This window comes from Cetorhinus maximus, chromosome 20, assembly GCF_964194155.1.
Source record: "Cetorhinus maximus chromosome 20, sCetMax3.hap1.1, whole genome shotgun sequence".
Classification (NCBI taxonomy): domain Eukaryota; kingdom Metazoa; phylum Chordata; class Chondrichthyes; order Lamniformes; family Cetorhinidae; genus Cetorhinus; species Cetorhinus maximus.
Window position 1 is genome coordinate 20,207,576 of NC_135898.1, and position 13,339 is coordinate 20,220,914.

The 13,339-nt window shown below is 44.8% G+C and overlaps 1 protein-coding gene across 2 annotated transcripts in view; it reads right to left on the bottom strand.

Annotated features, from left to right (window-relative positions):
• LOC144694915 (glycerol-3-phosphate acyltransferase 4) overlaps positions 1-13,339 on the bottom strand; it is a 45,787-nt gene that overhangs the window by 12,821 nt on the left and 19,627 nt on the right. For both annotated transcript variants that reach the window (XM_078565678.1, XM_078565677.1), the window contains 6 exons: positions 12,717-12,786; positions 11,315-11,612; positions 7,184-7,258; positions 6,116-6,205; positions 2,707-2,800; positions 543-658 (listed from right to left, as the gene is read on the bottom strand). In XM_078565678.1, coding sequence (XP_078421804.1) covers positions 543-658; positions 2,707-2,800; positions 6,116-6,205; positions 7,184-7,258; positions 11,315-11,612; positions 12,717-12,786 — 743 coding nt within the window. The remainder of the gene's footprint in view (positions 1-542; positions 659-2,706; positions 2,801-6,115; positions 6,206-7,183; positions 7,259-11,314; positions 11,613-12,716; positions 12,787-13,339) is intronic.

Sequence of the window (13,339 nt, forward strand, 5' to 3'; positions counted from 1 at the left end):
CACCCACAGTGCTGTTAGGGAGGGAGTTCCAGGATTTTGACCCAACGACAGTGAAGGAACGGCCGATATATTTCCAAGTCAGGATGATGAGTGGCTTGGAGGGGAACCTGCAGGTTGTGGTGTTCCTATGCACCTTTGCCCTTGCCCTTTTAGGTGGCAGTGGTTGCAGGTTTGGAAGGTGCTGTCAAAGGAGCCCTGGGCGAGTTGCTGCAGTGCATCTTGTAGATGGTCCACACTGCTGCCACTGGTGATACAGGGATGTTTAAGGTGGTGGATGGGTGCCAATCAAGCAGGCTGCAATGTCTTGGAGAGCGTCGAACTCCGAGACCTATCGGAGCCTCACTCATTCAGGCAATGATGTGATGTGGACTGATCAGATCCCAGAAGCATTCAAAAGAAAGTGAACTTTGTAATCAGCCTCCCCCTCCCAAACCAACAGGCCATATTACTGGCACCAATAATTGTGTCCTGACAACCTGCCAATGAAGCTAAAGGACTATACAGTTACCGAACCCTTGAACTGACATGTCCTTTTATCTCACCTTCTTGCAACGAGATTGCGATCTCTGACCTCTGATCTCTCAAACCAGATATGAGGACAAGCCTTAACCATGGCTCTCTGAATGACTCCCATTAGTCCACCATGAATCTGGCCTACCTATTGAAAAATGCAATCACACACGGCATTAGAACTGTTCTTGATAAATCAATAGGCAAATTCTTATCTTGTTGAAGAACTAAGGGATGGCTTTCCTCTCTTCCCCAACCCACCTTAGCCTGAGTGACAACGAACAGCCTGCATTTATACCTCCTCTATTCCCAACTAGTTTCAGGAAAAGTGTAAGGAATATTACAAACAAAAAGGGAATCAGAGCTTGATCAAAGAATATTAATAATTATATTTACACTATGCCCTACCACATCAAAACATCTCAAGGCCTTTCATGGGATTCATTACTTTTGTTTTTAAGTAGGGAAAAGCAGCAGCCATTTTGTGCCAGTAACATCCCAAAATGTGCAATATAAAGGCCGGTTCACTACCTTTTCCGATTGTATTGGTTGAGGAAGAAATGTTTTCAGGCACTCCTCGGGTTCCCTGCTCTTTTCATCGTGCCATGGGATCATGAGCTGCCAAATGCAGCTCCCAGGACGTGAGTTTAGCATTGCCTACATATCTATAATATGGCAAGTTCTGTGCCCTCACTCCATTAATGGGCTCAACCTCCCTCTCTTCTGCCCCGGAGTGAAAGTGCTTAGGCCAAGTTGAATAAATTCCAGAGAAGGCAGTTAAGCAGCCAGTGTGAATAGCTTCAAAAGATGGATGTTGTTTCTAGGCAACAAAGATATTAAGAAAAATGCTGAAAAGGTGGGGCTGATTCACGGAAAATGTGACAAACTTTTCTTCTGACCCAATTTCTAAACTGTATGTTCTCATGAAAGATTGCGCCTATGTATTTAGCTCTAGTCACTCAATCTTAATCTCTCCCCATTCCGAAACCAAAGCACATTTAATTGAGTAACCACTGTGCAGTTTGAGATAACCGCTGCCAAACCTTTCCTTTCTGAGCATGATTCAACCACCATTGAAAAAATATGGATAAAGGACAGTCTGCAAAGTCACCTTTTCCACACAATCCCAGCATGCCCACATTTCACTCTGTTGTCGATGTCATTTTCAATGTGGAGAAGTGTGATGTGATTCACTTTGGGAGGACTAATATGGGAGGACAGTAAACTATAAATGGCAGGAATCTGAACAGTGCAAATGAACTGAGAGACCTTGGTGCCCATTGGCACAAATCCTTAAAGGTAACAGGGCAAGCTGATGAGGCTGTTTGAAAAACATCTGGGTTAATTGGGTTTATAAATAGAGATATAGAATGTAAGAGCTAAAAGATCCTGCTGGAACTTTATAAATCACTGGTTAGGCCTCAGCTGGAGTATTGTGGACAATCCTCAAACTTCAGGAAAGATGAAAAGGCCTCAGAGAGGATACAGAGGAGGTTTACCAGGATGTTCCCAGGGATGAGGGACTTCAGTTCTGAGGAGAGTTTGGGAAAGTTAGGACTGTTCTCCTTGGAACAGAGAATGTTAAGAGGTGAATGAATAGAGGTTTTCAAGATAATGAGAGGTTTTGCTAGAGGAAGTATAGAGAAAAATTATTCCTACTGGTGAGTGGGTCAGTTACCAGAGGCCACAGATTTAAAATCATTGGATAAAGATCTCGAGGGGAGATGAGGAGAAATATTTTCACTCAGAGTTGTTGAGATCCAGAACTCTCGACCTGAAAAGATGGTGGAAGCCGATTCCCTAAATAATTTTAAAACAGGACTGGACAAGTAGGAGCATGAGGAACTTACAGAGGGACAGACAAAAAGGGGGATATGGGACTGAGGACAACCACTCTTTCAAAGAGTTAGCACAAGTACAACAGGCTGAATGGCCTCTATCTGTGCTCCAAGTTTCCATGATTGTATGACTTGGAATGTACCGAAGGTTGCTGAATACCATATTTCACTTGAATGTGAACAACTCCTTACTGGGTGACACAGGGTTAAATTGGACTGAAGGAGACAGAATGGTAGATTGAAACATAGAAGTGAAGTTTAAGGAGGTCACATTCACCATCCCAGATACACAATCTTTTGAAGTCTGGTTTTCTTTCAACTGTAGGAATTCCAGTGCCAAGGTTTAGAAAGCACTCACCATAGCATAGAAGCCATCACTTGCCAGGATGATTACATCGATTGGAGAAGTGTGATTTGCAACGCATATGCCTCCATTTTTCGGCCTGTTTTCACTGTCAGGGACATGAATAAAAGGAATGAACACAATGCAAGTTAATCGCTGTAGAGTGCAGTGCCTGAAAAACCTGTGCAACAACAAGATTCGGAAGGGGCTCGATAGGATAGACACTGAGAGATTGTTTCCCCTGGTCTCAGGATAAGGGGCCAATCATTTAGGTCTGAGATGAGGTTTGTGGATGCTTCATCGTTGAATATATTTAAGGCTGGGGTAGACAGATTTTTGGTCTCTCAGGGAATTAAGGGATATGGGGAGTAGACGGGGAAAATGGAGTTGAAGCCCAAGATCACCCATGATCGTATTGAAAGGTAGAGCAGGCTCGATGATCCATGTGGTCTACTCCTGCTCCTATTTCTTATGTTTTTATATAAGTTAGTAAGAGTCCTAAGTTAAAGTAGCAATGGAAACAATCTCTCAGCATCCGCCCTATCAAGACCCTTCAGGATTCTGCAGGTTTCCATGAGATCGCCTCTCATTCATCTAAACTCCAGACAATATAAGCTAACTTACTCTGTCACTCATCATAGGACAAGCCCCTCATCCCAGGGGCTAATCTAGTGAACCTTCGCTGTACCACTTCCAATGCAAGTATACCCTTTCTTAAATGTGAAGATCAAAGATGCACAAAGTGCTCCAGATGTGGTCTCACCAAAACCCTGTACGAATGTAGCAAGACTTCTTTATTCCTGTTCTCCAATTCCCTTGCAATAAAGTCCAACATGACATCTGGCTTCCTAGTTGCTTGCTGTATCTGCATGCTAACTTTCTGCATTCCTTGCATAAGCACATCCAAGTGTCTTTGAACATCAACATTTACAGTTTCCCACCTTCTAAAAAATATTCTGCTATTTCATTCTTGCAACCAAAGTGAAAAATTTGACATTTCTCTATATTGTACTCCATCTGCTATCTTTGTTTTTTATTCATTCATGGGATGTGGGCATCGCTGGCTAGGCCAACATTTATTGCCCATCCCTAATTGGCCTCGAGAAGGTGGTGGTGAGCTGCCTTCTTGAACTGCTGCAGTGCATGCGGTGTAGGTACACCCATAGTGCTATTAGGGAGGGAGTTCCAGGATTTTGACCCAGCGACAGTGAAGGCACAGCGATATATTTCCAAGTCAGGATGGTGAGTGACTTGGAAGGGAATTTCCAGGTGATGGTGTTCCCATGTGTCTGCTGCCCTTGTCCTTCTAGGTGGTAGTAGTCATGGGTTTGGAAGGTGTTGTCTAAGGAACCTTGGTGAGTTCTTGCAGTGCATCTTGCAGATGGTACACACTGCTGCCACTGTGGGCCAATGGTGCAAGGGATGCATGTTTATTGTGGTGCATGGGGTGCTAATCAAGCGGACTGCTTTGTCCTGGATGGTGTCAAGCTTCTTGAGTGTTGTGGGAGCTGTACTCATCCAGGCAAGTGGAGAGTATTTCATTACGCTCCTGACTTGTGCCTTGTAGATGGTGGACAGACTTTGGGGAGTCACGGGGTGAGTTACTCACTGCAGGATTCCTAGCCCCTGGCTTGCTCTTGTAGCCACAGTATTTATATGGCTAGTCCAGTTCAGTTTCTGGTCAATGGTAAACCCCAGGATGTTGATGGGGGTGGATTTAGCAATGATAATGCCATTGAATGTCAAGGGACAATGGTTCTCTTTTGGAGATGGTCATTGCCTGACACTTGTGTGGCGTGAATGTTACTTGCCACTTGTCAGCCCAAGCCTGGATATTCTCCAGGTTTTGCTGCATTTGGACATGGACTGCTTCAGGATCTGAGGAGTCACGAATGGTGCTGTTGTGCAATCATCAGTGAACATCCCCACTTCTGACCTTATGATGGAAGGAAGATCATTGATGAAACAGCTGAAGATGGTTGGGCCTGGGACACTACCCTGAGGAACTCCTGCAGTGATGTCCTGGAACAGAGATGATTGACCTCCAACAACCACAACCATCTTCCTTTGTGCTAGGTATGACTCCAACCAGTGGAGAGTTTCCCCCCTGATCCCCATTGATTTCAGGTTTGCTAGGGCTCCTTGATACCACACTCGGTCAAATGCTGCCTTGATGTCAAGGGCAGTCAATCTCACCTCTGGAATTCAGCTCTTTTGTCCATGTTTGAACCAAGGACTCTTACTAACTTACTACTCTAACTAACTTCCCACTCGGTGCTTCCCGCCATTCGCTCACTGCATACTTCTCTCTCTACCTCCTGCTCACCACTTCCTTCTCCTGACCCTCTCATTCCCTCCCATGCCATCCTTCTCGACACCTCGCTTGCTCCTTCCCACTCAGTGCCCCTCTCCCGAACCTCACCAGGCTCTCGCTTGCCACCCCTCTCCCACTCACGTGGGTGGCAAGCAGAAAGTAGTGAGGGGGTCGGGAGAGGGAAGCAGAGAGACGGGTAGGGAGTAAGGGAGGGTCAAGAGAGGGAAGTGGCAAGCGGAAGGGAGAGGCAGAGGGAAGCAGTGAGTGGGTGAGCGTGAGTGAGGGGGTCCGTAGAGGGAAGTGGCGAATGGTTGGGAGTGAGGGGGGTCGGGAGAGGTAAGTGGCGATTGGATGGGGCTCAGGGAGGGGTTTGAGAGAGGGAACAAGTGAGTGAGGGGGCCGGGAGAGGTAAGTGGTGAGCGAGTGGGAGTGAGTGAGGGGGTCAGTGAGCAGTTGGGAGTGACTGAGGGAAGCAGCGAGAGGAAGAGAGAGTGAGTGAGGGGGGGTCAGTGAGCAGGTGGGAATGAGTGAGGGGACCGGGAGAAGGAAGCAGCGAATGAGTGGGAGGTTGGGAGAGCGAAGCAACAACAGGAAAGGAGTGAGTGAGGGATCTGGGAAAGGAAGGGACTGAGTGAGGGTGCAGCGAATGGGTGGGAGTGAGTGAGGGGGTAGGTGAGCGGGAAGAAGGAAGTGAGGGGGGGGGTCGGCAAGAGGAAGACAGTGAGTGAGGGAGTTGGGAGAGGGAAGCAATGAGCAGGAGTGAATGATTGGGGAGGGGGTCGAGAGAGGGAAACGGTGAGAGGAAAGGAGTGAGGGGCTTGGGAGAGGGAAAGTGGTGATTTATTTAAAAAGTACTGTGCATGTGCTGTTACAACACAGTTCTTGACACTTACACAGGAACTGCGCTAAAACGAAAATGGAGGCAGTGTTATTCAGGTAAGATCCCTAACTTATAAACAGCGCTGAGACAAAAATGTGCTATTAGAACGCGCTTTAAACGGAGCAGGTGCCTGTAATTTAAAACATGTGACAGTGCCCCCAATTTTTATGGCCAAACACAAGATGCCAAGTTCTGGGATAAAAGCAGCTACCGTATTCATACATACACACCTGTCATGGTAGTGAATTATAGCAGTGAGAGCCCGAACACAAATCCTGTAGCACATCAAATGTACATGCTTGCTGAGAAAGTCTTTCAACCTAGACAAAGGGAGGAGAAACACTGCCAAACTTTAGTGAAGGGAGCGATTAACAGAAGCTGAAGTATGCAAGGCAAAAAGAATTAAATAAAATGTACAAAAACTCCTGTGGATCTGTTCAAAATGCCACACTCAATTCGCAGTCTACATCAGCAGAGTTTCGTGGGGGAATTACAATTGGTCTCACTGTCCCTTAGCTGTAGAGAGTAATCAAAAATCAGCCAGAGCTCCTATTGAAAAGTGCACCATTGAATAGTGAATGAGAAAGTGAAGACAACAGATGTCTATTGCAATTCCAAAGCGCAGGCTGCAACCTCCCCCATTCCCATTCAGCCTGTCATAGGCTGCTCACAAATTTTAGATGCAAACAAACACCCTCAAATGACAAATGGATTAAGGATCTTCATGAAATAAGTGAGCACTGGGGTAGCACCATATGCAGCAACCCCTGAATGGATTTAGACACCTTGGAGGGATGAACTTTCTCTCTGCATTACAATAAAGACAACATTACGAAAAGTTCAACCAACCTAAACTAAGTCCTCTAGATTTTTAACTGTAGCACGACTGAACATGAATGGTACTTGGGTTTCAGTTGACCTACTCGTTGGGTGTAAGTGCCCTCAGGAACACAGTCCAGGCACAGAAAAACGCAATCTGCTGGAGTGTGCATGCCTAAGCAGTCAGTGAGGGCGTAACTAAACCAAGTTTTGATGCCCTGTATCTGGATGTCAAACAAGGACAGGATCAGGCTGAGGCTCGGTTGAAATATCCTCCAATAATGAATATTTTGACAGCTCAGCTCTTACACCCAAGATCATTAGTGAAGACTGACCACTTTGGCAAGTTATCAGAGCTCTAGAGTTGGAGCCCAGTGAGCGTCAACATCTTCAGTGAGGAAGCAGCAATGGAAAATTAGGGAAGGTCATATCAGAGCTATGAACAGGCCTCTTCTGGTTATAGCAGAGACAACACTCACCAACCATTTGGCAAATATCCCACCATGGTCGTTCCAATCACCAACAAGCTAATGCCAGTAATTGCCAGGGTAACCCTAAAAAAAACAACAGTGTCAGATAATCAGGCTTTAATGAGTATACAAAAATCTTTTTTAACACAGTCCTCATTTAAACCTTGAGGAAAGTCTTATTGTCAGGGAATCGATCCCAAAGAAGAAACTACTGCCCTTAGAACTCTCTATCCTCTATTCATTCCCATCAGTTTCCAAGTTATATTTCCTGTTTCATTTAGTAGTTATTCTTCAAACATATGGACCTCATGCAGGGTCGAAAGGATGCGTCGTGTTTTGTGCTTACCAAAATGATAAATTTTAGTACCGAGGAGTGAAATATTTTCTATTTCAGCCACACCAAGGTCAGGCAGATGGTAGATGCATTGTAAAGTTCCTTCTGTGCTGGCACAACCCAACCTCAGTAGCACATCCTCTTCTTGTTCCAGCGTGATATTTGCAACAGCACACATTAGCTACACTGTGGGTTTCTGCTAGTAACATTGCCATTTTAAATTTCCGTCAGTGCCAAGTTCGGGCAGGTTCACACTGTCACTACAAGCTCAGCCCCGTTTCTCTACTTTGTCCTCAGCTGGAGGAGCGTGTCCAAATCCAGGGACCATACTTTAGGAAGGGTGTGAAGGCTTGGGGGAGAATACCGAAGAGATTTACTGGTTCTAGAAAAGAGGGAGCCAAGAAGGCTAAGAGGAGATTTGCTCGATCTGTTTAAAATCATGAAGGGTTTAGATAGAGTACGTAGAGGGAATCTGTTTCCTGTGGCTGAAGGGTTGCGAACTAGAGGGCACAAAATTAAGATGATTAGCCAAAGAACAGAGCTAACATGAGGACAAACTTCTTTACGCAACGAGTGGCTGGGATTTGGAATGGGCTGGCTGATAGGGGGTGGATACAGATTCAACAGTAGCTTCAAGATGGAATTGGATAAATACTTGAAGGAGAAAAGATTGCAAGAATATACGGTGGGGGAATGGAACAAACTAGATTGCTTTGAAAGAGCTGGCACATACTTGATGGGCTGAATGGCCTTCAGTACTGTACTATTTTATGATTTCTTTTCTCTGGTGGGAGGGGGATGGACGGCTTACAAGAAATTCCGTTTCTAACCAAAAGTTGTTTCTCCTGATGGTTCAGTTTGTAGAGACAAGGCAGTCTATAATTGAGCCACAGAGACCTCAGGCGCTTGCAGTAACAATATGGGCTCACTGCCACTCACTGACTGGCACATACATGAAGGGCGATCACTTGGTGATTTGCCAGCCTGCTGCTGCTGCTTGGGAGACAGTGTCCAGTAAAAAGCCTGAGGAGGAGGGGAAAAAAAACAGAAAAATTCAACGAGTTTCAGACAGCCACAAATCAGCTGATGGCCGCACTCATTGCTAGCTCTGGAAGCTCACCCTGAACAGTGGCTCCTGACTGTCAGCTCAGTAAAATTGTCTGACATGTCACACAAACAATTTTTTAATCATCTGAAGTCCTATATGTGTCATCAGCATAGCTTTTCAGATTAAATTAACCACTTCAATCAGCTCATGGAACATGTATAGATGACTAGTCCAGTTTAAATTTCACCTGAGATTTAAGGGAAATAGCTGATTAGTGTTGAAACCATCTCACAGTAAGAGATGGGGCAAATGAAAACTAAGTGCAAGAGGTCGATATTAAACCAGAAAATCCTCGAGACACACAGGTCTACTCGCATCTGAGAGAGAATGGTGGCAGTATTTGCGTGTCAAGAACAAGGGAGCCATTAATACAAGATGAATTAGAAGAGATTTTGAAGAGGGCAGGAGAAAGGCCTTCACTCAGAGCTGTGAGGCTGCAGAATTCACTTCCAGCATTAGTGGTTGAGGTAGAAATTCTGTCAACATTGTATATTAGATTGGATAAGCAGATAAAAGGCAATGGGGTTGAAGTGATGTGGAAACAAGGTGGGTAAAGGTGATTAGACTATTTGTTCAGTTGATGGATAAATACTAGCATGAACTGGGGTGAAGGGACTCTTTCTGTACTGTAACTTGTTTGTATTTCCTAATGGCTTGTCTGCCTGAGAGTTAACCCATTGTAAACCGGCATTATATCAATAACCGAACATGAATTGAAACATGATTATTTTAAAGTGTATTTCCATCCATTGTTTTATCTCCCTATTTCGATCCCTTCCCCCTACCCCACCTCCACTAGGGCTACCTGTACCTTGCTCGTCCTGCTTTCTACCCTTAATTAGCACATTCCTTTAGATAATATCACCACCTTCAACACCTCTTTGTCCTTTTGTCTGTGACATCTTTTGGTTATCTCCACCTATCACTGGCCCTCTATTCAGCTCTTCTTGTCCCAACCCCACCTTAAACCAGCTTATATTTCACCCCTTTTCTATTTTTACTTAGTTCTGTTGAAGGGTCATGTGGACTCGAAACGTCAACTCTTTTCTTCTCCACAGATGCTGCCAGACCTGCTGAGTTTTTCCAGGTATTTTTGTTTTTGTTTTGGATTTCCAGCATCCACAGTTTTTTCCTTTTATGAATTGAAACAAAGCTCCTTTCAGAGCATATAGATAAAAATCCCAGATGTGACATTCCCTTTCAAAACAACTTTAGCAGCAGATTGGCAATGGCTTGGTCTGCAGCGCACTCCTGTTCTATTGGCTTTTTGTCAGCTGCAAGGATGCAACTTGCCCACTTTCAGACAGAACACACAGCATAAGCACATTTGAGGTCAAACTATCCAGTATGGGCAACCGAGGGTCAATTGATGCCATGCCCAGCTTGCTATTCTTTACCTAGATATTGGAAAGCAAAGGTGCACTCCAGATTATCAGGGACACCAAGTCCATTTGCAGAAGTGACCATGCCAAACACAAAGAAACATCTTGCGCAGACATGTAAAATTTATGATCGGGAATATAGAGATGAACACAAAAATAATTGTTACAGCACTTTGCACTGTCTCAGGCTGAACCAGACTTGTCAGAACTTTGCAGTCTTGTTTGACTTGAGCTGAGCTTCAGGCACCATATCCTCTCCATTAAAAGGCTGTCTAATTCGAGCAGCATAGGGCCAGAAACCGACAATGCTATCTCAGCCCATCTGCTGCTGAAAGTCTCATCCAGTTTTTCTCACCTCCAGACTCAACTGATCAAATGTTTCCTGCATAAACTTGAGCTCATCCCAAGGCCTTGATATTGTCATTTTTCCTTTACTTTGTGCCAATTTTTCTCATTATATACGTCTTGATTCACATTCAATGCTGCAGTCAATGCAGCACCTCTGTCTCCGCCACCATGTGTCACAATGTAAAGCCAGATTTCCCAATCCTAGTGCTTGCTTTCTCCTTCAGTCAAGGACATACGAGACATAAAGTGCTGTGCTCTGCTCTATGACTGGAAAATGTTAGAAACGTTACTTTTTACAATTGCGAAAGGCAATCTGAATGTGCTCCAACTCAAGTCTATGTTTTTTGGCACGAGATGATTAACATTTCCATCATCTCCTGCTTCCTCTGCTGAAACACTGGGTGGCAAGAGCATTTGGAACACAGCTTTCTCCTATTGGGAACGTGTCAATCTAAGCCAGGCCATGGGCTAACATGCTCTCCTCTCACAATCAATCCACTCAATGGAAGGATTTAGGCAGCATTTTTAAGAACAATATTTCTTAATCGCCATGAGATTACTGCATAGCCACTGGCATTTGTATAATGCTTCTCATGTTCAGAAATGCACCTCCGAACACTTTACGACAGGGAAAGCGACACAGTGGACACCAAGCATGCAGAAAGGGAAAGGGAATGGAGTAGGCAAAACTGGGAACAGTGTACTGTTCCACAATGGCAGGCATCACAGCCTGTTTTCTCCTCTTGATACTAAGGACACTATTCCCAATGGAAACCTTCCAGCGAGAAAACATTAATCTGGGACCCTGTATTCAGTCCAAAACTACCCATAAACATCTGGAGAAGGAATTCAACAACTCAAGAGATTCCGTGTTGTTTTATGCTCACTGAATTGAACAATTGAGGAGAGACCCAACATTGCATGAGCATGTCTCACCAGTAAGCATGACGTGACAACTTTGTGCTTACCTCAGTGGTAGTAGAAAGCAGTACCGTACAAAGACGCCCAGCCCCCAGAGGACAGTCAGGCGAAGGCTGATGTACTGAAAATTATTGTTTGTCCTTGTCATCAAATTCCAAGATTCCAGCTCCTCAGCAGAAAACCGTTTTGTTACCTCGTCGTCCACAATGGTCTCGACGCCTTTCCTGCAGAAGTAGAAGATATCAGACATTTCAAACTCCCGACTGTCCAGGGCTCTGTTGCTCCCAGTCCGCCTCATCTGCTTTATCTCCTCCTCCAGAGATGTGGGCTCCTTCACTATTATACCTAGAGAGGAGAGACAAAGACATTACACTTCACCCATTGTCATCTCGGCATTGCTGGTGGGAAAACTGCTTAAATTAAAAGGTCACACAGAGAAGCTAACACAGAATCCACTTGGCTCTTAATATACTTTCAATGCAAACGCTTACCCAGAAGGCTGATCAACATAGATGAAATTAGTTTCTTTTCAATCTATTCTCTCTTTGAAAGATTCATACTTTACTACAGATCTTTGCCCACATACCTGTGGAGCACTGGCGGTGGGAGAGAAATGCATCAGAAGTCCGACACTGATCCTGACTTCACCCGACATCGTGCTTAGCAGGCTGGAGTCACATATAAGGGCAGCAGATTTCCTTCCTTGAAGGGCATTAGTGAACCAGGTGGCTACAAACTGGTAGCTTTTCATTCCAAATTCATTAATGAATTAAAGTTAAATTCCCACAAGTTGCTGTGGTGGGATGTGAACTCACGACTCTGGAGTATTAGTCCAGGCCTCTGGATTACGAGTCCAGTAACACAACCACCATGCTGCCGTCAGTGAATTGGCCTTTGCTAGTTTCAAACTTTCTGACATGACTTCACGCTGCAGCAGCCTCGTGCTGGGATTTTGCACATTGACCACTTTTACAGAAAGTCAGCCTCTTTCCTTCATTTCTCTCTCTCTCTCTCTCTTTTTCGGTTTTTCCCTTGTTACATGGGATTGCCACAATGCTGGTTGATCATTTCTTCCTGTCAACCAACACTTCTTTGGATTTGAATGGGTGGGATTTTACAGCTGATGCATTTCCTCCGCTCACCCTCCCCATTTATTGAAGCATCGATACACGCTGGCTTTAGCCTTGTTTTCTTTACTTGACTGTAGCTAAATTCAACCAGTCCGGCACGGTACTTACTGTTCATTGAAAATTCTAATGGCTTAGTGGTGCCTGGACCCACTGTTAAATCAGAGAATGAGCTCCCCAACAGGTCAATTCACGTCTGTGTTACTCTGGACTAGCCCGTGGCAAACTTTAAAGCTTGTTCAATGGCAGGTGACGATCCCATGTCTCCCCATCGTAGTAACACATGATGAGCATGGCAGTGCACTCATCCGTCAGCACTTACCATTAGAGTTGGTTTTGTAGATCAGCTGTTTCCTCTCTCGGGCTCCTCTTTCTATCCGCAGTGTTGCCCACTGAAAGGTGAAGCAGAAACACTCACTGGACCAATGCACACCATCTTGGTTTTTTAAAAAATTAAAAGGGGTCAATGCAGGCACATCAAGTAGCAGAAAGATCAAAAAGTGGAGAGGTCAGTGAAAGCAAGCATTTGGCTACATGGCCTGTGTGTCGAAACGACAGACCTTAGGTCAGGGTACTTATTAAAAATGATTCAGATAATGGAGGATACACTTTGATAAGGTCCAATATCGGAGCCATTACAAACAGCCCAGGAATAGCTAAACTGTTGACCGGCTCCTACTCCCAGTCCCGGGATGAATGGGCCATGTTTAATCACTGCCAAGTATAAGTCCACCCTCAAGCTGTTTTCATGCTATGAGTAGATTCTTTTCATTTTTGGGACAGTGAGTGTAAATAGACAGAGATTACAGTGAAAACTTACTCTGTCCTTACCCTACAGATACCAATTAGGAGCAGGAGTAGGCCACTCAGCCCCTCGAGCTTGCTCCACCATGCAATAAGATCATGACTGACCTGGTTGTACCCTGAATCCCACATTCCTAGCTA